The 27906-nt window shown below is 43.0% G+C and overlaps 2 protein-coding genes across 3 annotated transcripts; one reads left to right on the top strand and one right to left on the bottom strand.

Moving 5' to 3' along the window:
- Positions 1 to 544: 544 nt before the first annotated feature.
- Positions 545 to 7197, bottom strand: dUTPase (Deoxyuridine triphosphatase). Its single transcript, XM_037423047.2, has 6 exons — positions 6887 to 7197; positions 6058 to 6194; positions 5406 to 5480; positions 4608 to 4678; positions 1483 to 1574; positions 545 to 719 (listed from the first exon to the last, which is right to left on the bottom strand). Exons 1-5 carry the CDS (start codon positions 7150 to 7152, stop codon positions 1515 to 1517), a joined length of 609 nt encoding a protein of 202 aa, XP_037278944.2. The 5' UTR covers positions 7153 to 7197; the 3' UTR covers positions 545 to 719; positions 1483 to 1514.
- A 469-nt stretch (positions 7198 to 7666) lies between these two features.
- LOC119172068 (protein TAPT1 homolog) lies at positions 7667 to 27863 on the top strand. 2 transcript variants are annotated; one of them, XM_075892872.1, is made up of 9 exons: positions 7667 to 7866; positions 9343 to 9738; positions 10427 to 10561; positions 12277 to 12374; positions 14076 to 14226; positions 14359 to 14468; positions 15478 to 15537; positions 16241 to 16371; positions 24038 to 27863. In XM_075892872.1, exons 1-9 carry the CDS (start codon positions 7704 to 7706, stop codon positions 24168 to 24170), a joined length of 1377 nt encoding a protein of 458 aa, XP_075748987.1. In that variant the 5' UTR covers positions 7667 to 7703; the 3' UTR covers positions 24171 to 27863. The 2 variants fall into 2 exon arrangements, with proteins under 2 accessions (XP_075748987.1, XP_037278940.2); XM_037423043.2 differs by having other exon boundaries at positions 7669 to 7866; positions 9343 to 9734; positions 10423 to 10561.
- The last annotated feature ends 43 nt before the right edge of the window (positions 27864 to 27906 follow it).

Genomic DNA, 27906 nt, shown 5'->3' with positions numbered 1-27906 from the left:
TAAACACAGTCGGGTCCCTTCAAATTTTGTTTAAGAACGGTAAAAGGTTTCCCTAGGGCTCTAGGAGTGCACATAGCATTCAGCTGCAAAAGTTAGGCCCAAGTGGAAACACCATTTTGGTCTTCCAAATCGACCTTGTTGCAGAACATTGCATGTATGCGGTGGCATTCCTGTTATATGGCTCAATACGGACACTGTCTGAACAAAATGGCCAGTAATCGTCAACCTACATATTGCAATGGCCACCAAAAAGTTAGGATGGGTTTTTCATTGGTCTCTTCTCGTACACCATCAATGGAAGTAAGTAATAAAGTCCAAGGAGTTTCTCAGATTTCTTTGAAAGCGGAATAGTTTTATGTAAGAAACTCTTGCTCTTAATTATTACATTCAAAACTTTGTACTTACTGTCTTCAATGAAACATACCATTGCAAGTGAAGCACTGCCCCATCTGCTTCTCTAATCCTTGCATTTTTGTACTGGTATGCTTCAGCCTTCAGGATCTAGCCAAATAAAAACCTCGAGGTGCAAAGGCAAAGCTCGACATCATTTGTGTAACATCCGTTTATTTTATCATGTAAAATTCGACAGGGCTTTTAAATGCAACAAAAGAAATACTGCTCCACCTTCTTCAAATGCCCAGTCGAATGGTCACAAATGCCATTCAGGAACACTTCTGTGAGATTCCTTGAGAAATGGCCACAACGTACAGCCAAAAAATCTGCAAAGAATTCAATGTTGGTTCAATAAGCATGATGTTAAATTCCAAAAGAAAATACAGTATGATCATGATCTGAAGATCGGCTGAATTAACCAACTTCCAGCCAAACACGGCCGAAATAACAAATGTTTGATGCCATTGAACAATGTATATGCTGGTTGGGGCCAGAGAATGCCTTTTAATTACGTGATTCCCTGAATTAAACAGCATTGAAATAACGGGTTCTTAAGGTTAAAAGTTTATGTGCCACTACGCTTTCTGCCTTTCACTATATATTGTACGGAAATTTTCTCTGAATAATTTCTTTCACATGCCATCATCCCATCTGCCAAAAAATTTAGTTTTCAGTGGTGGCGATGCCACAGGTAATCCCTTTATTCAATAACAAACACCCAGAATGCTGCTTCTAAAATTAGTTCGTTTTTCTTTTAATAGAGAAGTCGTGTGATGTAAACACCTTTTGTTTTCACATCAACTCATTTCAGGCTCTGTGCTTTTCGAAACGTTGCATTACCAGGTCATGCACGATGAAAGATCCAATGCCAAACGACATGTTGGCACACACACTGGGATCTTTATATGTTAAAGAAAAACAGGCTGTCACTACTCATATGTACAATTTGACAATGAAGTGGTCCTTAGTTGTCCATGATGGAGTGTACAGAACTCTGGTGGTGCATGTCGACCACAATCAATCGTGATCTGACAAGCAATGCGACGTGCAAAAGAGTCTCATGACTCCGAAGTGTACTGGTGGTACTACCATTCTTTGGTGCCTCAATGACCCTCGAAAAATCAGCCTCGCAATCCCGTTGAGCCAAAGCCACCTTCTCCTCGCTCAGTCTCGTCCAAGCTCTGGAAGAAAAAAGCAAAGTGATGTGCAGCACTTTTGATGTGGAGCTGCATTCGTGAGCAGCAGCGAGATAGCGCAGAAAATGCCTGGTGTTCCTGTGTAGCGGCTGAACAACAAGAAAGACAATTTGACGACCTCTGTACAAGCTCGGGGAGTAGCAGCACGTGAACGGCAAGCTACCACCAACAGCACAGCTGAAAATTGTTCTCAACAATATCAAGCAGCATGGCAAGATGCCACTCAACTTTCAGACTGGACAGCAGGCGGTGTGAAGCAAGGGCACTGCTTCCAAACTAAATTATCTGCCACACCAGGAGCAGAAGCAACATGAACTCTATTCTTGGCAATACAACTGAAAAGGTAGGAGGTGGACGAGGAACGGGGTAGCACAGCAGGTGTGGCTCAGCGGTTACAGGGCTGAGCTGCTGACTCGAAAGATCCAGTTAAGACGCCAGCTGCGGGGGTTGCAATTCAATGGAGGTGAAATGCTGGAGGCCGGTGCAGTGTGCCATTCAGTGTATATTAATAAGAACTTCGAGTGGTTGAAGTTATCCAGAGCCCTCCTCTAGATCATCTCTCATTGCATTAGTTGCCTCGGAATGTGAAACCCCAAAAACTAACCAACCTAAAATGTTCACACCGAAAGTGCCAGAAACAAGGGAGCCTTTCGAAGCAGCTTGAGGAGCAGGAATACTGCTGAATAGGAGAGGCACTGTAGCAATAACAGGAGCTTGGGAGCGGATTTCTAGGGTCAGATATGATTGATCATTGCGTATATTTTTTAAAAATATCGGTTAAAAAGGTATCAAGTAGGTTTTACTCTGCATTGCTACTCATTAAGTTCCCAACCTGACCATACATTTGTGAATTCTAACAATTATGCTCCTGTTATTCAAGATTACAGCTAGAAAAGGAGATAAGCAATGCCTTGACAGTTAAACCTACCGTAACTAGATTTCAGATATATAAAAAGTCAATTTTAATGACGCACAACATTTAACATGTGAAACAGCGAGAAGTCCCAAAATAAGCATAAATGTGACTCGCATCTACAATACAATACTGAACTAACTTAACCTACGATAAATTAAAAGAAAATATTTCCTTCGTTAAGGCATTGTAGCTGATGCGGCAACCATTAACGTGAAGGTAAACACTGAAAGTTGGGCTAGATGGTATGTGTACATTACAAAGAAGTGGGGGGGGGGGGGGGGGCATGCAAGAACGAACACAGGAGGACACAAGTAGACAACACACATGCTGGCTATCAACTGAAAGGGTGCCGTGCGGCAGAAAGGAATGTTGTGAATTGCAGCACCAGACTAATGCAAAAAACGAATGTTCATGCTTTTAAAAACACTGCAGCTGACATCGGAGAAAATCCAGAGAAATTTGGTGAATAGCTAAAGAAAAGTGACAATAAAAACTACCAGTCTGGAAACAAAGCAATTTCAAGCAGTACGAATTAGACACCCGCATTAGCTGAATACACCCACATTACTTGGGGGGGTGCCTGAAACGTACCCAAAATTGACAAGTGCATACGTGCATGGGCCTATGTAATATGCATCACACCGCATACAGTACTCCTAAGTCGATGGAGCAGCAACTGACAAACAGCTGAAATCTTGCGTAGCCATGATAACGAGGATCAATTATGAAACCAGTACTGTATTTTCCTGCATATAAGCTTCCCTGCACACAGCTCGCACCTTCGTGCTGTGCCAAGAAAATAAAAAAGAAAAGGTTCCTCAGCATAGTACCCACTCCACTGACCATTAAATGCAGGCTGTCTTCGAGGAAAAAAAATAAGTAAAAAGTGAGAAACATTACTGTATTTGACATTTTTTAACAGCTTGTTTACGAAAAGTGGAAGAGGGGGATACAGCAACAAAAGAAAAACATTGCTGAAAGGCAATCTACACCTACGGTGTTTATTATTTGCAAATAGATATCGGCTGTGAAAAGCCAAAAGCTCCCTTCTCACTGGTGCCTGGACGGCGCCTATGTCTTATCTCGCCCTCTTCAACACCGCACATCGGCTTTCATATAGCAAGCACACTCGTGATAAAGACTGAATGGAGTGGTTCGACTGAAGAGTAAAACTTCATTTTGCTTTTGACTATGAGCCGGAAACGTTTTTACACCTGGTGACGCACTTATCGCGATGCAGCGTGCACTACGATAAGGCTGCGTTTTGGGAAAAAATTCAAGTGCTACCCGCAACTGAATTTCACTGCCTGTTATGTGCATAAAATTCACTTCAGATTCGACAGTACCAGATGCCACTTGAGCACATTTCATATATGTGTACTGTTCACCAACAAAACAACTGCCACCATAGACTGAAGACTCCTCATACATACACTTTAACAAGTGCGTTGGATGAGCAAGGGCACTGAAGTGGCAATCCATGCTTTTGTACAACCTTTTCCATCAGAGAGCATCAAGATTCAAGCACGCAGTAAGACCATATTTTTTACCTTGTAACTGATTCACATTGCTACGCTTGCATTGGGTGCTCGCTGCTACTGGAATATTTCAGTGCTCACTCAGTGTATCTTTTCCCTGTATAGAATGTCACAGATGACATCTGAACGAATTCATTTCTCCGTCTACCTGTGCAAAGCGACAGGCATTAGACGTCTCATTCTAGACTCGCATTTGGCGGCACATGGAGGGAGTGCTTGGAAGTAGTTCGTGCGCGTTGATGCATTTTGGAGCACCATGACTCAGCACTTATTCTAAGATGCACAACACTAAGGCGGAAACTTACTGTATACTACCAAGAACAGACCTAGAAAAACTTCAGATGCTGCTCGTACACTCAAACGAGCACATTAGCCAATGCATCTCACGTGAGGTTTTAATGAGAACTCGGGGAAGGCTACACGTTAACAAAACTTCTCTAAATAGCTTCTTGTATTTCCATACACAAAATTCGCAACTATGTTGCCTTGCGAAACCCGTGCCATTGCAGGAGAATCACTCCCCCCTTGCTCTTTCCTATTAGGGCATACAAAAGGTCAACTTACCTTACACTCGACGAGCTCAGGGTATGTGATGCGCTCGCAAATGAATTGCGCAATGCGATCCCCTCGGGAAACTACGAAAACAAAGAGAACCATGCCGAACAAAAAACATCTTTTTATCATGCAATGACCATCTGTCGCAGTTGTGAGAAAAAGAAACAATTCAACATTTTTGGTTGTGATTGCGAGAATTAAGTTGCACCAACTTTGTCATAACAACAAACACGCAGTACATAACACATAGTAGCCTTCCTAAAGCCACTCGAAAGGCTAACACATTGACACATGCGTTTACAGATAATTGCAGGCACAGGCAGTCCAATACAAAGAGTAGCTTCAATAATCATTTTCATTGCTGCGAGAATGGCACCAGCACAAGAGATATCCATAAATGAAAGAAAACATGGGTGACAATGGCACATTAAAGTTCCTCCACCAAATCACTGCAATGTCACAGTTTTTGAACATGTGTTTCTATAAAAAACATCACAGTGTGTTCTATAAAAACAGGAGAAACAACAGAGAATTTTGGGTAAATTTCTAGAGTGAACATGGTCAAAATGTGAAGAAAAAAAAAGGCAAAGGGAAGTCTGTGACATCGCACTGATATTTGGGTGCTGAGGTGTCAGTGTAAAATCCAAAACCGCAATCTTTTTGGCCTTTTTTTTTCTCTTCTTATAACCAATCTATGACAAAAATTAAAGACAACAAGGCTATAAGAAGGATCACTAATCAGCTTTAAACTTAATCGGTGTTTCAGAGTAGCGTTTCATTAGTACGGCTAACACCTCACTTGCTTACCTGTGAAGTCAGTGCTGCCAAAGTTGAAAAGCAGTACTCCCAGATTGCCCCGGTAGTCTGCGTCCACTACGCCAGCTGCGCCAAGGGCAATAGATACATCCAATCAATTAATGCTCGTCCTACAATATGAGCTATGCTTCCTGAACAATGCAACGTCCGTGCTTCCATGGAATCATAATGCGTAATGGCAATCATGCTAGGTTCTGCACTACTGTCCAACAGCAAATAAAATGCGGCAAAACCCCATTAATTCACTTTTTATAACATTATGAAAGCAAAGAAGTAGCATGGATATACAAATAAAAAATCGGGAAAGAGTCTGCCAAATCATAAAGCAGACACATCAACAGAGCTCGACCTCACGCGAATTTATACAACAGTTTATGGCTTTAAGACTTCACACATCTGGTCGAAGAGCTACATTTGTCGTAACGCTAAGAAGCCCAACCAACCCCCCCCCCCCCCCCTTTACACACACACACTCCATTTCTGTTTTTCAGCATATTCAATACCGTTGCGACCAAAAAGTAATGCAGCCAGCTTTACACATTTTCATGATTCACTGCTAGTTGCGCCTGATCTAAGGCGGTCTAGAACGTGATCATGAACAAGAGAGATTTGTCGATTAGCTAACGTAAAAGAATGAACTGACCGCCCACATCGATTCCGTGCTTGGAAGCCAGGCCCGAGCGAGGAGCGACACGTCCATAGCAACCTTCAGGAACTGCAACTTGCAGGTCGGTAAGGCAAACGCAGCGGCCACCGGCAGGCACCTGGTAATCGTATGCACTGCAAAATGGATCCAAAGCACTTGTGAGCACTTGGGACACTGACACAAATTGAGACAATTACCCACGCCCTCTAAAAAGATGTTTCTCGCGTCGTCAAAGTGATACGAAATGAGTAGTCATTTATACAGTTCGAACGTGGTTCGATATAGGAGGTGTGGGCACTGTAGGCCTGATTTGTTTCAGACAGGTTACAGTCGCCATTCATCATATTATGAATGAGCGAGTTAACCGGTGTTCCTTGCGTCTAGGGAACACAGTACGTGCTTTGAGGTTGTTGAAACCAGCAAATCGCTATGAAATCGCTATAAAATTGCAAAAATCGCTATAATCCGCTTTTTGTTTATCCGTTTCACATACACGGGTATACAATCTATGATCTAAGGATCGTTTTTATAGAACGGACCGGCCATGTAAATCGACGACATGGAAAGGAAGAAGCGGTGTGCGACAAAAACAAGAATGGATCCAAGAAAAGAGAAGTCTTTGTTTGCATGTTATCAGCAAGTGCATCTAGGGACACTAGCGAGCACGCAAGGGCTGATAGTGCTTATCAATATTCCAGCAAAGAACAATAGAGAGTGAAGCTGCTACTAATCAGGTGTTTGGCATACTGCCACGACATCCGCCGCTACGCAAACGCAGTGCATTGTATTTTCAAACACCCGGAAGGTGAAGCCCCGATTCCGTCACCTGTACAAATCGAAGCCGGCAGCAGCGGCTGATCCCCTCGTCGGCGCGCGAGCGTGCTCTGTGAGCTTGACGAACTTCAGCGTCGAACATTCACCAGGCATCGTGGAAAATGCGTACCTACTGCACTGAATCGACCGCTTTAACAAATTACTGGCTTGGTGGTGCCCAAGCTTAAGGCTGTCGCAGTAGGCCGGGAAAATACGTTCAACAATGCAGAAACTAGTCGAGATTTGCCTGCACTGCACAAAAGCGCGGGTAAATTGCATGCTATGTGAAGCTTTTCCCGCCAAATTAGCAACTTGATGACGATAGCGATAGAAATTCCAAAAAGCTGAAACTGATGAAAAGTCGATGAAAACCATCTCTCGAGCGCCAATTCATCAGAATGTTTAAATAGACGCACTGTTATCGTTTCCTTTCACAGCAAATCAACGTCAGCTATTGTGCTGATGCAGTAGAGCAGTGCATAGTGGTGGTGCAAGTGCCAATGGCCTAGCAAATAAACGAGCTTGCGATATTACCGCAGAATAAACCATTTGTATGCAGTCATGTATTTGTTTCTTTTTATTCGTACACGGGTAACATGATGCCTGAGACAGTGTCATTTATGGCACATATGGTTTGAACGCTGTGCACAAAAATGCACACAAGGTATTGTGCGAAACAATGCAAGCCATTTGCACATATGACAAGCTAGCGTTCGTGCTGCCATCAAGTGGCGTTCGTTCTTTTCAAACGCACTACCGCAGGCTAGATAACGTTTTGCTCACTTGTTTATTTTTAAAGCTATCACAGGGAGCCAGAGAAAAATGTCACTATGGTGGATGTGGCGCACGCATTCAGCGAAGATATCAATGAACCACAAGAGCCGCACCAAAGTGGCGGAGACACCGATGTCACCGCTGACATTCAGCTAGAAGATGTTAAGCCCAGTCCTGAATCATGGCCGAGCAAAAATGTGCCACGCAGAACAAATAGGCGTGAGTTTATTTTCTTCAATGCATGCATGTTTTGCAAGTGGGCGGCAGCTATTGAATGGATGCTCGTTTGTAGTACCAGGAAAAACGGAGCGTGCAAGCATTGCTTAGAGAATAAATTGCGGAAGTATAAGTGTTCTATTTGGATTATCCTTACGGGTCTGTCAGAATACTAGCGTGCACATTTGCGATTTCGCTAAGCTTTTGCGGAACCCAGTTTCGCCGTGTTCATTCAAACTATACGGGAAACTTTGCCATGGCGAAGGATTAGTTGCGCTTTCATCTTTCCGGTCAACCTGCCTGTGCTACGGAATGAGCTGTCTGCTTGATAGCAGTTGTTTACTGCGTTGTTGTGCCATCCTTTTGAACTGCACGTCAAAGCGAAACTAAGTGCGAATAATGGTTTGAACTCGCTACAAGTTGCTTTCAGGAATAGCACGTGCACACACAGGGTGTGCGTGTATGCCGCGTCTTCCACGTGCTGTTTAATAAATATTCTGAACTGGAATTGTTTCTTATTTTGTTCATTTGCAATCTCTGATATTCCGAAAGCTATGCACGCGTCACGTGTGCATTGAATGAACTGCGCTTCGACGATTGCTTTTGAATCCGGAGTTCAAATTAATACTGTTGGTAATTACTTTTTCTACATAGCGCCCCTATAGCCACATGCCTTTTTTTGAGGCTCGAACCTTCACACGTGCCCGAGTGAACAGATTTCTTGTTAACACTTGACAGTGCTATAGGCACATACCTTGTGCTAAATTTTTCATAATGTCCAAAATAATCTACGCAGTTCGTAGGACCTCAGCTAGGACATTTTTCACCAGAAGCTAAGTGATGGAAGTTTGCCATCAGAATTGGGAATAAAGTTTTGGGTCTGAATAATTGAATAATAAAATAAAGGCACGCATATGTTAGCGATAATATGGTGTTTGTGTTAGTTGATTTGTGTGCATGATTGAATGGGCTGCTATTCACAACTCTACTCATGTATACAGCACAGGAACAAACACTTTCACAAATTCAAATTTAAGAGTAATATCTGTAAGCTTATGTCCCAAAATCATGTTAAGATTGTGAGAAATGCCGTAGCGCAGAGCTCCGGAAATTTGGACCACCTGGTGTTCTTTAATGTGCGCTGAGATTGCACAGTACACAGGCGTCTGACATTTCGCCGAGATCGAACTCGCACGTGTAAGCCAAGCACCGTAAAAGCTGCACCACCATGGCAACACTCATCCAGATTCAACAGCTTTGCTCAACATCACTTGTATTAACTGTAAAAAGCTGTGGTTTTTTCAGCACCAAGTCATGCCACAAAGACTTCGACATGGCCTGGGTCTTACATCCAAAACGTCATATACTGTTTATTGGTCATGAAACCCCAGAACTTTCACATTTTTTTGCACTGTAATCTTTCTTCTGGGCACATATGGTCAAGCGAGCTTTGTTTGACAGTACAGGAACTCTCCGCAGGTTCACTGTGGTCATACTTGCATGGGGAGGTCCGACGTGGCTACCAACTGGAAGAGCAGCGGTACGAGAAGCGCCGAGAGAAGTTCTACGCTTTCTTCCGAATCCCTCGAGCACTGGAGATCTTCGTGGGTTATGGGTTTTTACAGTGTGCAGATGCTTTTTTGTCAGTGCTTACGCTACTGCCCGTGCGCTTCACACTGGCCGTGGGCTTGTTTGGAGCGCGGCTGGTGGGTCGGCGACGACTGCAGCCAGCCGAGTCATGTGACCTGCTCAAGGGCCTTGTACTTCTAGGCACGTGGCTGCTTGTGTCCCAGGTGGATATGTCCATGCTGTACCACATCGTCAAGAGCCAGTCCGTCATCAAGCTGTACATCTTCTTCAACATGCTCGAGGCACGTGTTTAAGTTGCGTTGCTCAGCCTTGGAAATCTAGAACAGGAAACTTTAAGCCATGCCAGTATTGTGACACAAAGGGGGTGGTGGTGCTGACTAGGACACCCCTGCACGCACTGTGTAACACAGGCTAAAGTTTACAGGTATCTCCACCCCACTCCCCTCCCTTTCACGAGCCCCTCTCTGGTGACACCCTGGAGCACTTTATGACTTGGAGTGTGAGCTTCTGCAACTGGTTTTACGCGCTTGCAACAACTCGGGTAGTACGCTTTGGAAACACACTCCTGACTGTGAATTGCAGCGAAAAACAATGCTTGCAGCTGTCTTCATTTTTATGTTCTCACGGTTGGCTTTTGTGCCGCACTGGACGGTCGCAAGCGGCTATAGGTCATCAGTTATTTTTGCTTTGTGTCGGGACGTTGCAGTAATGGCGGTCACTACAGCTGTGGCGTTTCAGGAGACAAACATTTATAAGACCACATTTGCTCAGTGAAGCCTTTTCTTATTTACTTTTTAGAGCACCCTGGATGGTCAAAGTTGGTCAGCTCTAGATGTCTCTCCCAGTCTGTTGAGTTGCTTTAGGACGTCAAGCACCACGTTTCATTTTTTAGCATGACTGCAACCCTCGGAAAATAAATTTGTCTCTCTCTCTCTCTCTCTCTCTCTCTCTCTGCAACCCTTGGTGCAGGTAGCAGACAAGCTGTTCTCATCCTTTGGTCAGGACATTCTGGATGCCCTGCTGTGGACAGCAGCAGAACCAGAGCAGCCACGAGCACGCCGCCGCCTGGTGCTCTTAGCACAATTTGCCGTGGCCCTGGCCTATGTTCGTATCCTTTCAGGGATAAACTCATTCTTGGTGATGAGTTTATTCTAAACAACTTAAACGAGATATAATATGTAATAAGAAAGTTATGATTTAAGTCAATGGCTTTGTCTGCATACAGTGGTAGGTTAGTAGGCTAAGTTGTTGCACTGCTAAGCTCTGGTATGTGGGTTCAAACCCTGCCATGGCAGCCACATTTCGAAAGTGGGTAAAATGCCAAAACGCAAGTGTACTTAAAGGGACACTGAGGCGAGATGTTGAATTGGTTTAGGTAGATAATTTGTACTTTAAAATTTGTACTTTAAAATTTGTACTTTAATTTTAATGTCCTTGACTTTAACCACCATAGGTTTCTTAATAGGGGAGAAAATCAAGTTCAATGTTTCATTACTGTGAAATTTTGTGCTGAAATCTCCGCACATCACGTCATAAATTTCAAAGTGTATTTTTCATATTCTGGCAACATTGGCTCAAAGAAATTTTCTGAGACTTGGTATGTTAAGCCTTTGGCCCCCTCAAAGGACAATTTAAATCATTTTTTACAAATTATGAACTATGTAGAGCCTAGTAGATACAGGTAAAATGTACCACATCACGAAATTTGGTGCGGAGCTTTGAAGATGGCATTGCGACCTGCATTTTTTCTTATCATCGTCTTGTGGCAAGCATGGTAATTTTGTGAATTGTGACAAAGTAATTTACTAATATCAGAATGCTGACTTTCTGTTTAGTGTCCCTTTAAACTTAAGTGCATGTTTCTGACCAGGTGGTCAAAATTAATTTAAAGTCACCCACTATATATTATCTCATAATCGTAATATAGTTCTGGCATATAAAACCCCTGAATTTAAATTTCTGTTTCATTGGCTGTGGCATGTTATCACTTATATGTAATGCAACTGAATGTCACATTTCAATATGAGCACAACACAAAAATGTGCTCATTTGTAGACTTTGGGTGCAGTCAAAGCTAAGTAGATCGGTGCTCACAGCACACAGCCTAGCTAGGGTAAGGTCTTCCTAAAACACAAATATGATGATTGTAGCATTGACTTCACTCGGATGCGCACTTTTTCACAGTTAGAATTGTTGGCAGAAGTTTGCACAGGGATGAATTAACTAGCACATATCGTGTCATAACTTGAATCCCTAGTGAATGCCATTGAAGTGCCCAGATTTCGGCATTCAATATTGTTCAGACACAGAAGAGACCGACATCCGCATTGCCCCTGTTAAACATTTTCCTTTTATTGTGTGCTCACGACCGACCCTGCCGTGACCCCGCTTTGTCGTGCATTTTGTGCACAGAATGGCGTTTCCTGCAAACGTTTTCTCGAGGTAGATTGAACAGCGCCTACTGCTTGCATTGAGCGACCACACTTACTGAAATCGACCCTTTCGAGAGCATGAGTGTTTGTGATGGTGTATTCATTTTTTATCGTAAAATATGTACCTAACATTTGCCAAAAAGAAGATATCATTGAGCTTTTCAATAGCAGCCATAAAAACTACATAAAAAGAGCAAGTGAAAATGTTGATGTACAACATATATATAAATATAATGTGATGATGAACATCATTCATAAACAAGTTCATCACCAAATTTTTAAAGAAACATGGAGGGGTAGTGACACGTATTTTCTCCAGTGGAACACATATATTTTGTTAGCACTCTGTTCTCTCATCAAAGGTTGTAATACCTTGACTGGACTTCCACAGTGCTTCACTGTGTGCTGGTGATGCTTCAGGCAACAACCTTAAGTGTCGCAATCAACTCCCAAAATAAGGCCCTGCTGACCATCATGATGTCAAACAATGTACGTTGCAACTGCCACCGAACCTCCTCACAGCTGAGTTGTGTTTGAAATGAAACGGTATGAATTTCGGTGTAACCTTCATTGTTACCTTAAGCACTGGCATTAACAGATGTGACATCCCGACGGTGCTGATAGGACCACAGGTGTCGTGCAGTCCATACATTCATTTTAGTAACTCATGCCACAGCAAAAAACATGTTATTCAAAGGTCGCAGGTTCGAATCCTGTCGATGGCAAGTTATTTTTTCGTTCAGTTTTCTTTCTTCACATTTACTTTACAGTTACTTCTAATAACATCCCCAATACTTCCCTTATCATCATCGTCTGTTAGTTCTCATTACAATTTAGCAAAGAGCTATGTGTCGTAAAACGAAACTTCGATTGGTGTGATCATGCTGTATCAGTATGCCAGCTTGCTATTCTGGGCCAACTATAACTATGACAATCTAGGATGACAACTATGACAATCTAAAATGTGCCATTTCAAGTTGCTTCTGTTAATTTCTGAATATATGCCGATTAGCAGGTTGGTGAGTCATAAGATTGACGAACGAGCGTGCAAAAGACATGTTGATATGCACACAAAGAACGCTCTAAATGTTATTCTTACAAGAACTCTAAGGCAAATCAATTTAGGACACCCTGATAGATTATAACTTCAGAACATCTAAAACTTCAAAATTATCACCAACAGTGCCTTATTCATGATATAAACATAAATGCAGGACATGGCTTGCCACTCCAATAGGTCATTATTTGGTAACTAACCGATGACATGCCACCTGCTCAGTGTAGTTCTGTCACTAGTTCGCAACCGCTTGTAATAAGATTGCTGCATTACATTGTTAGACAGAATAAAATGCTAGCTGCACTTTGGAGAAAATCGTATAGAACCAATCTCAAAGGTTATATTTTTGGGAATTCAAGTGCAAAATTCAATAGCAGGAGCCAGAAATGTGTATTTATCTTTGAGATGAACACGAGTGTTGTGAGACAGGGTGGTGATACGGTGATGTTGATGTCAGAGTGACATTTTCGTATTGTGGTGGTCATGTGCATTTTGCCTGCCCTGGTATAAATACATTCACTTTCCCCAATAAAGAATAGTTGTAAGTCGGCGCTCTGCATGTTTCCTCTGTTTCTACCTGGTCGTTCTCACACTGTTGATTTCACTATGCATGTGAACCAACTTGCCCAAGCCTTAACCTTAGCAATAAAATTTCTGATTTCTGAAAAGCAGGCATGTTAGAAGCAGCTGTTCCTCTCATGCAAAAATTCCATTTAAAATATGTCCATTTACTGAGAGTCTACTGTACTATATGGGATTTTGACATGTACCCACTTGGGGGCTTGGAACAGGGTTTGTGCAAGGGTCCATGGGTCTTTGAAATCCGAGCATTTTCTTGGTACAAAACAAGTGCTGCGAGGTTTTTAGAATGGCATTTTAAGAGTGCATGTTAGCTTAGTATTTTCCTGTGGTGTCTCTTTAATACTGGAACAAGCATTCAATTCCCTGGGAGAACACGGGACCTGTCCGATAGTGATAGTGTTTTATCAAAATAAATTAGGCTCACAGCATTACAGGCAGTGATTCGTGATGCTGATATTCGTTATGTGGCCATTCGGCCGTATTAAAAAATGGACGCTCACAAGACTTGGGGCGGCTGATAATGCTCAAACAACCGTGTGTTTTGGCTGCAGTTCGTGGAGCTCAAAGGCATGGTGTTCAAGAAGTTTGCCAAGAACAACCTGTTCCAGATGGCTTGCAGTGATGTCCGTGAGCGATTCCACTACGTGGTGCTCCTGTTGATGGTGATTGTGCAGACAATGCGGGAGTACAGCTGGCAGCAGGGTGAGTAGTGACGGGTTAACCTCAAAGGACACTAGGTGGTCTAAATTTTCGGAGCCTAATACAGTGACTGGGTAAAAACTACAGACTAGTTGGCCGGATGTTCTGAAATATGAGGCATGTGTGTCCCCGCAGAGCAGCTCCTGAACCTGCTAGGAGACTGCGTGAAAGTGATGGCTGCTGAAGTTCTGGTCGATTGGGTCAAGCATGCCTTTGTCACGCGCTTCAATGCCATATCATGGCAGGTGAGTGCTGTTCAGATTTAACTTCCTTATAGTGTTTAAGTTTATGCTGTTTCTTCATTTCGTTAAATTTCCATTCGGAGGTTCATTGGGCCTGTATTCTTCAGCACAGTGCGGTATCACAATATCCAAGCTATTTGTACCTGGTCGATTTCGATCCAGTTAAAGTTTTCTAAGCTTGCTAAATTCAGCCTTTGGCACCTTAACATTGACCAAAACTTCTATCAGTTGCTGTCAAAACACATAATGTCAGCATATTTCACTTGTGCAAGAGCTTTGGGGCTTTGTAGCTTGTATGGCTTTGCATCAATCGCAGTGCAAGCCGTATCTATCTCTTTTTCATTCTTTTTTTCTTTTTGCGTGTTTATTTGAAATAATGATGACCTACGCCTGTTTCGCTTGTGGTATATATAGTAAATGTTTTTCTGATAAAAATAGACACACAAAAGTCACTGCTCACTCAGTTTTTATGTGTCTGTCTCATCCTGGGCCAATTTAGCAGCGTTAAGACTATGTAAATTTGGCGATTTCACTCAGTTTACCCCTTCAGTTACGAAAAATTCTTTTTTCTTGCTAATAAGCCATTCTCTTTCAGCAACAGTGACATTTGGTAATGTATAAGGGTTACATACACAAACCAATCAGGACATTTTTTTCTTTAGCATACCTGTGTTTTCCGAAACATTTAACGTGGGGGAAACACATGTAACTATGGGGTTATTTCACTGTGGTGTTTCATGTGCATTAGCACAGACGGTAGCTGCGCAAGCTTCTCTGCCTGCTTAGTTGATGGATTTGTCTGAATTGTGACTATGGCTGTGCAGATGGTCCATTTTAAGTGACATGCGGTTGAGTGTGATGACAAAACTCATTCAGTGAAGCCTTTTCTTTTTTACGTCATATCACTGAAAACTATTTTATTTTACACAGTGTCCACTTTATGATTCGATTATCTTTCATTGCTTAAAAGGTACAATTGGCAGTGGTCAAATTCGGTTACCAATGCATGCAGGTCTACCAAGAGTATCTGGCCAGTCTGGCTTATGACCTGGCCAGTAGCAAACTAAACACGGTGAGTGTGTATTGAAGTACGGGGTCTGTCCGTAAAGTAGTGAGACTGGGTCTCGTAAAAAGCGTTTATTAATTCGATAGGTCCATATTATTTAAATTCTTCAAAATAGTTTCCCTTGGTGTAGATACTATTAATCCGATAGGTCCACATTATTTAAATTCTTCAAAATAGTTTCCTTTGGTGTGGATACGCCGATGTGTGATTCCTATGCTGCAAAGGCTTTCCGAAATTGAGTTGTCATGACCTCTCTGAAACACTCCATGACAGCCCATTAGATGGCGAGAATACCATTGAAGTAGTGGCCATTTAAGGTTCTCTTCAGCTTTGAGAACGGGAAGCACATCAGGGTTGTATTGGGACTGCATTAGTGCTAGTGTGAGCTTAGTAGATTTTTTTCTGTTCCTGAACCTCGAGAGAAGCCTGAAACGTCGCCATTTTAACAGTGTTCCCACCATCCAAAGAGCCTTCGCCGAGCGTTTTGGGAAGATCATAAAAGACAACTTTCAGGAAGCCTTTGCAGCGTGAGAATCACGTTGTAATCACCGGTGTACTGATACTCTGTGTCAGTACACCGGTGTGAAGTAATTGAATAATTTGTACTGATCGAATGACTAAATTATTCTCATCAAACCTAGTCTCGTTGCCTACGGACAGATCGAGTGTGTAGCTGCAGAACAAGGTCTCAGCGAGATGCTTCTTACAGGCACCCTCGGACCACGGGGATCTGGTGTCACGCCGGCTTGGCTTCACACCTTTGCCTTTGGCAGCCCTGGTGTTGCGAGTGATGGCGTGTCCCCCTAGCTCATTGCGACTAGCCATTCTCGCATATCTCTGGTTAGTGACACCTTCAACACCGTCTATTCTTTGTACTAGCAGCTACAACCGAAACATAAATCTAAGCTCCACCTGCAGCTATCACTGTTCTAGCCTGAGAGAATTTGCGTAGAGGCTTATTCCAATTGTGTTCACGCATTTTCGTGACATCAAGCACTTTATGCAGTCTTCAGAAACTCGATTTTTCCGTAAAGACACGTTTGTGTTGCTAGTTCTGCCTGAAAACTTCAATGCCTTGGCATATTTCAAAGAAATTTTGACATCACTGCTTCATCAAGCGTGATGATTTAAGAGGCTCCTGCAATACCTTTTTGCATGGTCAGAAAACGCTGTCTAACAGTGATTGAGGCTCTTCACAGCATGCGAGCCAAACATTATAACGCAGCATGCAGTCTAGGACTTACAATACATCTTTTAAATCGACTACAAGTAGTTACCTCTTCTCTCTACAAATGGTACCATGTAGCCGAATCACCACACCGTATATCCAAATTTATGAGCATTGGCTGACTTGAAACCCGAGGGGACCAGTAAAATGTGTTTCGTTTAAGAGGAGTTTTCTTTATTGAGAGTACATAATTCAAGCTCGAAACCAATAATATTAGAGGCTGCTGTTCTATTTAAGCAACAATTTTGGACAAGAGAGTTTTGTTTAACAAGACTATAGCTACTGCGAGAAGCTGCCTTGCAATCGTGCGATCGTACTTAATGTAAGCCACATTTCCGAGGGGGGGGGGGGGGGGGAAGGATCAAGGTGATGTGCACATGACGTAACTTCCATCCCCCGTGCTATCTCTCTCTGTTTAGTTTCCAGCGCGCTTGCTGGGATGAGAGAAGAGAGAAAGCAATTACAGCGTGCGGCAAATCTCTATACCTCTGCTCGTACTTGACGGATACTATTAAACATTTTTGCAGTGGTCGATCCGTGAGGCGGTATAGTGAAGCCATTCGATGGTTACTGGGAAAATTGTCAGAGGTCCCTTTTAAGTTAGAACTACAAACTCTTTCATTCCCATTTCTAGTAGTATTCAGATTAGCAAATGAAAAATACTTATAGTTTGAACAGAAACCAGCTAGCGCAGTAGAATGGCAGGTGTCCTGTGGGCACAGCCTATATTTTTTCTTTGGTTGTAAGTAGAGCTGCGTGATTAGCAAAATTTTGGGTGTGAAGGGAACTCGAATGTTTAAGTGTTAGGTCAGATCAAATCGAATATTTCTCTAATATTTGTAGAACATTTTTCTGATGATTCGAAGCGATATGGCAGAAAAAAAAAAGTTGGAGGGTGTTTTTAAGGCATATTCTTATTCGATAGCAACATGAAAGCGTCCGTTTAGCTAGGTTGATGAGGCGTTAGTAAGGTGGTGTTTCGTAGTCTTATCAGGAATAAGGATATGCAAAGGCCGAATAGTGTTTATGTACATGATTTGGTGCAACTGAAGTGTTGCCGACAACACTCTACTCTAGAAAGGCAGAGATTCAGCCTCTCTCCTCTTTCAATTTTTGTGGAAGCCCAACTGATGCGGTAGACAAGGTATACCTCTTTCGAGTCCGCAGTTCCAAATAAGTTTTGTAGACATTAATATATATATATATATAAATATCTGAAATTTTGAATGCCAAAACATCTTCCGCGTTCATTTTTTTGGACTTCCCAAATATCTGGCTCAAAACAGCATTAATCAAGCCTCCACTTCTGCCACATCAATTATCTCTGTGTTGGAACCAGCATTTCTTTTTTTATTCAATACATTTGCGATCGTAGCAGAACCTGAAAGAGAGCTTTGCTGCAGTACGAGGGTGTAGTGGGGTAAAGCACATTAAAAAAAAAAAGTATGAAGGGGTCACAGTCAATCTGATGTTGACTGTATTTGTCTTCTGGAATTTCGAATAGTAAAATTTCAGTGCGAATCGAATGGCAAGCACTATTAATAAAATATTCGAATTTTCGAATATTTGCATAATTCTAGTTGTAACCTACTGTAGTGCTATTTTGCAAAATATTATCCAAAGCTATTAGCAATATCTACAACACTGTTTCTCAGCGATGAATAGTATATCTGTGAACTTCTATGGAACAACAGTTTAAGCCCCTTCATACCGAAAGATACAGTGTTTAGAGCGATGAGGAATCTAATCAAGTGGCAGCAAAAATGTTAGAAGGCAAGTATATTTGTCTGGAAACCAACATGTGTGTAACAGTTCTTTTATTTTCCCTGTTGCGCCATATAGCTGTGAGTCATGGAGCTGGTGGAAATATGAAAGTTTTTTGTTTTTGTTCTGTGGAGCTGGCATCGTTTTGAGAGTCCCATGAGCAAAAAAAAAAAATTACCTTTCAGGTACAGCAGAGAATAATCATAAGTGGTATTTTGGTGCAAAAGGTTGTCAAAGAAATGTAGTTATTTCATGTAGGCTATTTCCATACGGACACTGAAGTATAAGCTTATGGATTAATGCAAAAAAAAAGTAAAGGTAACAGAAAACGAGGTCAGCCAGTCTTCAGCTGGTAAGATGCTATTCTTCAGGCCGCATCGAAAAATCTTGATGAGTAAAGACAAGAAATCACTCTTCAACAATTCCAAAATCATCACGTTTTTCATGAGAACACCGAAAGCAGCCCCGCTGCGGTGGTCTAGTAGCTAAGGTACTCGGCTGCTGAACCGCAGGGCGCGGGTTCGAATCCCGGCTGCGGCGGCTGCATTTCCGATAGAGGCGGAAATGTTGCAGGCCCGTGTGCTCAGATTTGGGTGCACGTTAAAGAACCCCAGGTGGTCTAAATTTCCGGAGCCCTCCACTACGGCGTCTCTCATAATCATATAGTGGTTCTGGGACGTTAAACCCCACATATCAATCAATCAAGAACACCGAAAGCAAGAAAACGGTAATCAAGAAATTGTGCAAAAAGAAATTGCGGCTGGGAACAACAGCTTGAAGTTTCTGCGCCATTGGTCATGACGTCGTCAATTGAAACGGTGTCTAATATGTACCACGACTTTCCTAACCTATAAAAATTAAGTAATATCAGCGTCAAATGAAACCCGAACAGCGGCAAGCCTTCGCAATGGTATTCGCAGCGAAATCGAGCTATAGGTGGCAGCACTGCCCCACAAAAGTATGGATAGGCGGTCGGCGGCGCGTATACAAATACACGCAGCGACACTTTGTTGCGTGCGGTCTCAGCCGATTGTCGGCAGATAAAATGCGTTGACTACAGTTTACTGTTAATGTTTACTCTCTTTTCTACTTAATAGGTGCTCTACTCTTACGCAACATTAACATTGCCCGCGAATTAAGCGCGTTCTGCCTTTCATAGGGATGCTCGCCCTGAGTGACTCTCTTCACACTTTCGCACTAAATCACGTCTTTGCTGTGTTGTTTGTACGTGGTTAGCTTGTGTTCCACCTGCTACGCACTGCTGTAGCATGACTGAACTACTTATTTACATCTTTGTCATCTGGATACTACAAAAAAGAGAGAAAGAAAGATGGTAGAAAGCCCGCATATCTGTGCGATTCGTTCAGTACCACCGTTCGCACCTTGTACGCATATGATTATTTTTTCTCGATCTGATCACCATGAAATGTGGGACAGTCGATAAGTCTAATCAGGAAAGCTTAGTGGCTGACGGCGCTTTGCGCTACACTGCATTTACCACGTGTACGGACATGTTCTTGCATCAATAGAAATCTTATATAAGAGTTCATCAGAAAGCTTTCATCGATGGATTATGTGCGTGATGGTGTTACAACAAAGGCCTTATTAATGGGACAAGCATGTTTTTTTTTTTAGACAAAAATTACCATTGTTTTTCGTCATTCACTAACAATGCCACACAAAAACTGAAAACAATGCAAGAAAGATGAAATTTTCAGGGAAATTATACGACATTATATATAGGACATGATGCATGAATTAATTTTCAACGTCTGGGCTCTTCAAGGTGCTCCTGAATCTAAGCACATGGTTGCGCACGGTAACTCTGTTTTAAGTAAAGTGTAAGTACCGAAGTCTATGTTGTAGGCCCGTGTGCTCAGATTTGGGTGCACGTTAAAGAACCCCAGGTGGTCTAAATTTTCGGAGCCCTCCACTACGGCGTCTCTCATAATCATATAGTGGTTTTGGGACGTTAAACCCCACATATCAATCATCAAGTACCGAAGTCTCACAGTTTGTGTGATAGTAATATTTCTATGTAGTGGTATGACGGCCAGGTAAACACAACTAAGGCTCTTCGCATGATCGTTAAACTACATTGTCGTAGTTGTACGCCTACCAACAGCACGCAAATGCATGGCCAAGTGCTTGACTTTTTTTTCTTACAGTCGAGTCACTATAAAACACTGCATTCACCCAGCATTTAATAGTCCTTGTGTTTGGGAGGATGCCAAGTGCATTTTGTAATGTGCTAGAAACAGAAAGCAGCACCCACTCTGGAATTTTATGGTGAATGGAGGGTATGACGACAATAAACAGCACTCTTGAAAGTTGCACTTGCTGATCTTATTAATAAGCATTAGCAGCCGAGAAAGACCAAATGCTTTCGTACGTCGTTTCAGACATACGTAAAAACAGTTACACTCGTGCTGACATGACCGGACAAATCACACTTTGAGAATGTGCATGATGTACGTGCACATAGAAACACGACGTGGCTAGCAGACGACGCAAGGAGCAATCCACACTTTACCATTTCGCCCAATTGCTGCCAGGCGGCGACTGCTCGATCTCGCGACCAATAGTGCTCGCCATCCACTTATCACTACGAACAGGCACGCATATATGCGCAAAGCTGCTGAACAGGATGCGCGCACCAGTCAATGGTGATAACTGGATGGCACGCACTACACTATCGCAAAGGCTTGCCACTGTTCGGATTTCATTCGACGCTGATAGTACGTTGGCTTCTGAAGGGGTGGGCCATAGACTTAAAAGAGTACTGACATGCCTTCAGGCTCCCTGAAAAGGACATTTTTTGTTTCCACGGTGTGCACTCTCAACACTCTTCTCGCACTAGAGCCAGGCATCACGTATAAAATACTTTGATCTAGAACTTTTCATTGCCTAGCATCGCCAAGCCAGTCCCACTGCAGTGAACATTATCACAAGTCAACACAGTTTGCTGGGTTTTGGAAAAGTGCACACTGCAGCCAGCCTAAATAGCTGTCAGTCTCTCTGGATGGCTATTCACTCATCGTTGTTTATGTGAACTATGTGAGTGACAGCAAACTGATAGCTGTTGCTAGTATGTGGTGAGTTTCAGTCTTTTCGTGACGTCAAGCTTCTGATGACACTTCATTGCCAAGCCATCTCCTCGATACTGAAACCAAAATTGCTGTTTTAAGATAGCGACATCAAAAATATGTTCAATGCATTTCAAAGTACTATGACACGCTTTTTAGGGTTCTCGATACCTGTGTTTTTATTTAGAACGACCCAAAAACGTTTATAATTCCTGTAGTACTCCTTTAAGGGGGGAGGCTACCCTGGAGATCGAACTTTTTTATTTTTTAAGATATCTGTATGAAACTTTCAGGGGTTGTTCACTACAATAAAACTAGCACAACTGCTAAGTTTCACGAAGCTGTGTTTCTTAGTTCTAGAGTTATTGAGGTTTAACTGGGTGCTTCACATGGGTGCCTGAGGAAGAGTCGTGAGAAATCCCAGGACATAGTAGAAAGCTGAAATTCATTGTGGTCATTCCTTGATAGCTATCCCAGGGCGCTACAAAGCGTTTTTTTTTAATTCCCCCCCCCCCCCCAAAATTTTCACGCAACTTTGAATTTGATGTAACCAGTAATGACCAGATTCATCAAAAATTAATTGTTTATTATAAATTAACAGCACCGATTTTCAAAAAAAAAGGAGCTTGTTACGCCCTTGCAAGGTCATTCAGGAACAGAATAAAAAAAACGGCATACAAATCTGATGAACGGTTTTCGAGTTCTTGCTTTTCTCAGCACCACAACTAGCAAAAAAATCCGTTCTGAGAAAACAGGCCGCGAAAGTTCAAAACACGTGTTTTCTTCAAAAAGCTCCAGCACAGTAGCTAGAAGTGTCCTGGCGCACTTTTTTCTTCTTTTGCTTGGCCTCCATCTTCTCTTGGTGTCTTTTAGAATTCTTTTTTAGGCGTAAAGCGTCTTTTTCACGAGCTCGCTGGATGGCCAGATGACCTGGTTGAAGTCCGATATCACTTGGGTTGCTTTGCAGCAGCCGGCATTGTAGCGCAGCACTGCTTCATGCAGTGCTGTTTCTACCGCGATCAAGGATGAGTGTTGTTCCTTCGGCATCAGAGACCACAGAATGGAGTGGAATGATTCTGATGCATTTTGCGTCTTCGCTCCCAGGCAGCGCTGAAGAAGCGACTTTTGTGACAGTCTTTCGTAGATGGGCAGCATAGCTGCAGCGACATAGTCCAGTAGGCTGTGTTTATGTTTCGGCTGTGGCTCACGCTTTGCCTCTGCAGCTCTATGGCGGCACCACGATTGAGCCCCCTCTGGGCAAAGTTCATGGTGAGGGTCCTGGTCAGTCGATGTGACGTGGTGATATGTTGCCATCACTGCACGCTGCATGGCTGTTAGGTCAGTTGAATTGTTTCTCAGGGCCCAACCATAATATCCTGTCAGCTTTTCAATGAGGGCATTAGTCAGCTTCCCCTTCCCACTCAGTGGCTTATCACTTTTCTGCACAATGTTTCGAAGAACACTTCCAATCCTTTTCTGAACATGGTTCAGACATTCTTCTTTTACAATTGGCACTAGCCCGTACACATTCTCTTCTGTGACGGCAGCGAAGGTACGGCTGTCTCCGTCGGACACAAGAGTGGTGTACCGCAGGCCATGCTTGGATACAGACCGCCCAAAGAGAGTCAAGCCTGCCTCCACTTCCATGCTTTCATTCTCGTGGCAACTCGCGGCGGGTTCATTCTCGCGACAACTCATGAGCCAGCTCGTTACGATTGGGTGTATCAGTCTCTGTGTGCACTGGGAACCATACGAGGTATTTCGGTTCATCTACTTTGTGTAGTTCTTGGTTATTAACGAGGATTCTGAGGGCTTGCTGTGAAATCCGTCCTTGCGTAAAATTTCTGATTGCTACTTGCGAATCGCTCACTATGAATGAGTGGTTGTTGGAGGTAATAGCCATGGCTATGGCTACCTCCTCAGCCTCCTCTATATTGTTTGTTATGACAGAGCACGCATTAATACAACTGCCGGACGTGTCAATCACGACAGCAGTGTGATCTTTTCGTTCAGGGTGTGGGCTAGCATCTACAAAAAGAGATTTACTGTTCCTGTCGTGTGCTTTGAGCAGTGCTTTTGCTCAGTGTTTTCTGCGGTCCGTGTTGATAATGGTGAACCATTGCTGCCAATATACAAAAAGTAATATGTATTTGAAACCCATTGCATCTTTTGCGGATGAATTTAAAATTTAAACCTCTGCCCTCATTTTTACCTCTATCAAAACCTATGATAGTTAAAGTAATGACATTAGATGTCTCAGAGTGCGATTTATCTGTCTAAATCAGTTGTTTCACTTCAGTGTCTCTTTAAATACTTGTAGCGAATGGTTGCTGCCAGCAGCTCAGTCATGATCGTAATTTTCTCTTGTAACTCTCGCTCAAAGGAATTGTGCCGCGTCGCCACTTACAAATGATGAATGGTATCGCAGTCTGTGCAGCATGAAGGTGCTGCTGAACCTGGTGATCCTAGGCCTTGCCTGCAGCATTGTCGAGAAGCACCGGCAGACATTGCAAGAAGACTCCCCGGTGAAAAAGCCACGAAGGCCCCAGTCCTCAGAATAAACATCCATCATCACACACCGAGCACGGCACGTTTACATCATCATGCAGCGCAGAGCCGAAGCGATTTCGAGGTGGTCGATGTGTGTTCATTAAAGAAAGTATTGTTGCACGTTCTTAAATTGAGAGGTTTGTGTGAACAATTTGTGAACACTGTTCAGGAGGTATTGATAGGCTGGTTGATCACTCATTATTGTATATTTTAATTGCAGCACCTTTGTTAAGGCAGATGAAATAGTGTAAACCATATAAGCACTCGCATTTGTCGTTTTTGTTATTTACCACTCATCTATGCCTTACTCAGATGGTTGTTATTGAAATGGTATCATATATTTCGAGTCGTGAAGAATTCGTTTTTTTTTTTTATAGAAACGCTTATAGTGATAACTGTTGGAGCAGCATAGTGAATGTGGATTCACACAGTCGCATGTACAATCGTGAGCAATATGAACTCGAACACGCAAATGCGTGTCGAATAGCCTCAAACCCTATATTGGCTGAATTGCAACAGCCGCTGTGACAAACAAAATGAAAAGGGCAGTGTGCTTACGCTAGCTGTTGTTACTCCCTGCTCGATATCGTTGCTGCAAAACGCAGCTTATAGCAGTGTGTCAAGGGCTAGTGGCTGCTGTTGGTGATATGAATTCACATCAAAGCGCACAGCCATAACCAGCTGTCCTAGCAGCCTATGCAGCTACACAAATATCGGCTGTGACGTAGCCGGTCGCAATGCACAGGCCGTGCTTTTATTGCATCTAGATGGTGTTCGCTGAGCATTTTGATACACATCCCTGTTTTCGGTGAATTTTTCATTTTTGTGTTATCATTGCTAGCGGCGGAAGGCACACGATAAACTGCTATTTCACAGCAACGGTCGTACGAGTATAGTGATATGGAAGTGCCAACAGTCAGCAGAAGAGCACCCTCCTTTCCCCTCCAGTTTCGGCAGCGCCAGCCTCGTATCACATTATCTGTACTTTGAGGCTCTTGGCGATACACTCGCACGTTGAACTCGTATTGCTCACGATAGTACGCTAAAATGGTAGCACTCATGTAAATGTAACACAAATACCAGGCTATTAGCAACTGTCTCGAATAGGATAATTTGGTTATTGTAAGGGTCCCTGCAACATTTGAACATGATCAGAAATTTCTCACGGCTCCTGAAAACATGCAAGCCAAACATTATAACTCAGCTCGTGGCCTGGAATTCACAATTCTCGAACTCATCTAGGAATCGCTGACTCTATCCTCGACAAATTATGCCATAAACCCTCATGACCGCACCATAAACCCGAAGTCCACTGCCCTGAGCTGATTTGAGCATCATGAGCTGCATAGATACCGTGGCTGTTGCGAAATGTAGCCACACTGAAAGTGACCTGCACATACGAAGAAAAATTAAAAATGCTCGTTAATGAACAGACATAGCTGTTGCCTCTTTCACATTCCTCATCTGCATAGCTTTCAGCACACTTGCCGGTACAAAAGGAGAGAAAAAGTGCTTGAAGTGAGCAGCAGATCCCAGTAACTCAGCTCATACTCGGCCGATTTTAAAGGGTTCTGCAACACTTTTTTAAATAGCCTTGATCTGTAATAGATTCAGTGAAAGAGCTTATCGCCTCACAATTTGACTGTCACAAGAACTTTTAGAATCCGTTCAGTCCGAGCGAAGTTACAAAGATTTGTTGCAAGCTGCCATTCCTTTCTCTCTTCTCTCGTACCGACGAAAGTATTGGAAGTTAAGCAGGGAAGGATGGTATGGGGGGAATAAGGTACATCACATGCACCTTGTGACCTTGAGCACTTTCTCTTCGAATGCGCAGCTTTCCAGAATGATTGCATGGACACATTGCGATCTCCCGCTGCGGCCTCTGTAACTCACGAGTGCGCCTTGTTCAAATCGGCTATTGGCGTGATGCTTAGGCCTATGGCACTATGATTTTTTTAATATATGGCTTTTCGTGCAGCATCTGTCCTAGAAAGTGGTAGTCGCAGTTTATGATCCTCTGTGTGGGCTGAGCGGGCAGCTTGATCGGCCCGTTCATTGCTGATGATTCCGCAGTGACTGGGCAACCACTGAAATGTAATTTGGTGCCCTTTCTCAGTCAGGTGGTGTATAACCTCTGCTATCTCTAGTACCAGCTGCTCGTGTGGTCCACGGCGTAAGGCTTGCTCGCCAGCAAACCACATCACAATGGAATCAGCCACACTTCAAGCATGCCCTACTGTACTCGCTTGACCCTACACTAAGTCTTCAAGTCCCGTCGTGGCTTTGCCGAGCAGACCAGACCCTGTTATGTAGGCTGTGGTTGGGCGTTGCGTTTACCAACGCCTATGCTTTCCGCATTGGGATGGCCGACACCGCAGCCTGTGGCCACTGTGGCAGAGAGGAAACAATTCAACATATTCTTTGTGAGTGCCTAGCGTATAGTAAACTGTGACTATGCCTTCGCAAGGAACTCAACAAATTAGATGATCAACCTCTGTCGGAGCAGGGAATTCTGCAGTATCGTCAGGATGCAACTTCACAGAAGAGGGCCCTGAAAGCGCTACTAAACTTTTTGCGATCGACCGGCCTTACTGAACGGTTGTAGCTAGGACGCCCTTCCTGTGTGTGTTTTCGTTTTTTTATGAGTGTGCGTGCGTTTTTTTGTTTGTTTTTTTTTCTCTCTATCTACCCCCTCTTTCTTGCCCCTACTTCCCCGCCCCCAGTGCTGGGTAGCAAACCAGATGCTAATATCTGGTTAACCTCCCGGCCTTTCTTTTCTCACTCTCTCTCTCTCTTAATATATGGCATCATTTTTAAAAGCAAAGAAAGCGATTTCAAGCCGACTTTAAGAATTTATTGTAAATTCCAGTCCTCTCTTCGTCCATGTCGTATTCGCGCGTTGAACATGAAGTATGTTAAACCAACAAGCCCAGTCTTCTATTATATAATATTTGTCTTGCCTGTTCTCATGTGTCTCAACTACCAATCGGCAGTGTTTTCTGACCATGCTCAAAAAGTCTGTTCGTAATTGGCAATAACCTTTTTTTATGAAGCCATTTGATAATAATTTTAAAAAGTTTCAGTGTCTCCTTAAGCAAGCTATTCAGGTGTCTTGTCTAGCGCCGCCAGCATCACACCAGGAGGAATACTTCACACCCGGAGGAATACCTAATTATGCAAACCATGCACTTGTCTTTGAGCCACAATACAAGGCTTAGAGCCACAGTTTATGAACTTTCACTGTCTTATAATCCATTTTTTTCACTGTCTTATAATCCAATTTTGTGCAGTAAATCCAGCATTCATGCTAACATGTATTTCAAAAAACGTGAAATTTCATGATGTGACATGGTAGGATATGCATTACAACCTTAAGGTGATTTCCAGTTCACAAAGATGCAAAAGACGGCATTTTAGCGGTTGCACTCATTGGTGTTTGCACACCGGACAAGACTACACCTCCTGTTCCCGGCACAATACGCTGACCGATGCTAGTTCTAGCTGTGAGATGGCGGGAGCATGCGTAAACGTTGTCAAAGAGTGAACTAAAAATCTATGTTTGCCCGTTCTGCACTCCTGTTCCCTGAAGCATTGGCTAATGTTGCTAACCATCTCTTGCCACTTTGATCTAATTGCATTGGTGAGAGAATGTGGCCACTACCAGGTCGACGAATTCCCGTGACAATAAAACAGTTCTTGCAAGATCCCTTTGCCGAAATATGTTTTCTATCTCTCACATTAGTTAGC

The sequence above is a fragment of the Rhipicephalus microplus genome, chromosome 4, assembly GCF_043290135.1.
Source record: "Rhipicephalus microplus isolate Deutch F79 chromosome 4, USDA_Rmic, whole genome shotgun sequence".
Lineage (NCBI taxonomy): Eukaryota > Metazoa > Arthropoda > Arachnida > Ixodida > Ixodidae > Rhipicephalus > Rhipicephalus microplus.
This window is presented reverse-complemented; position numbering and strand designations above follow the sequence as displayed.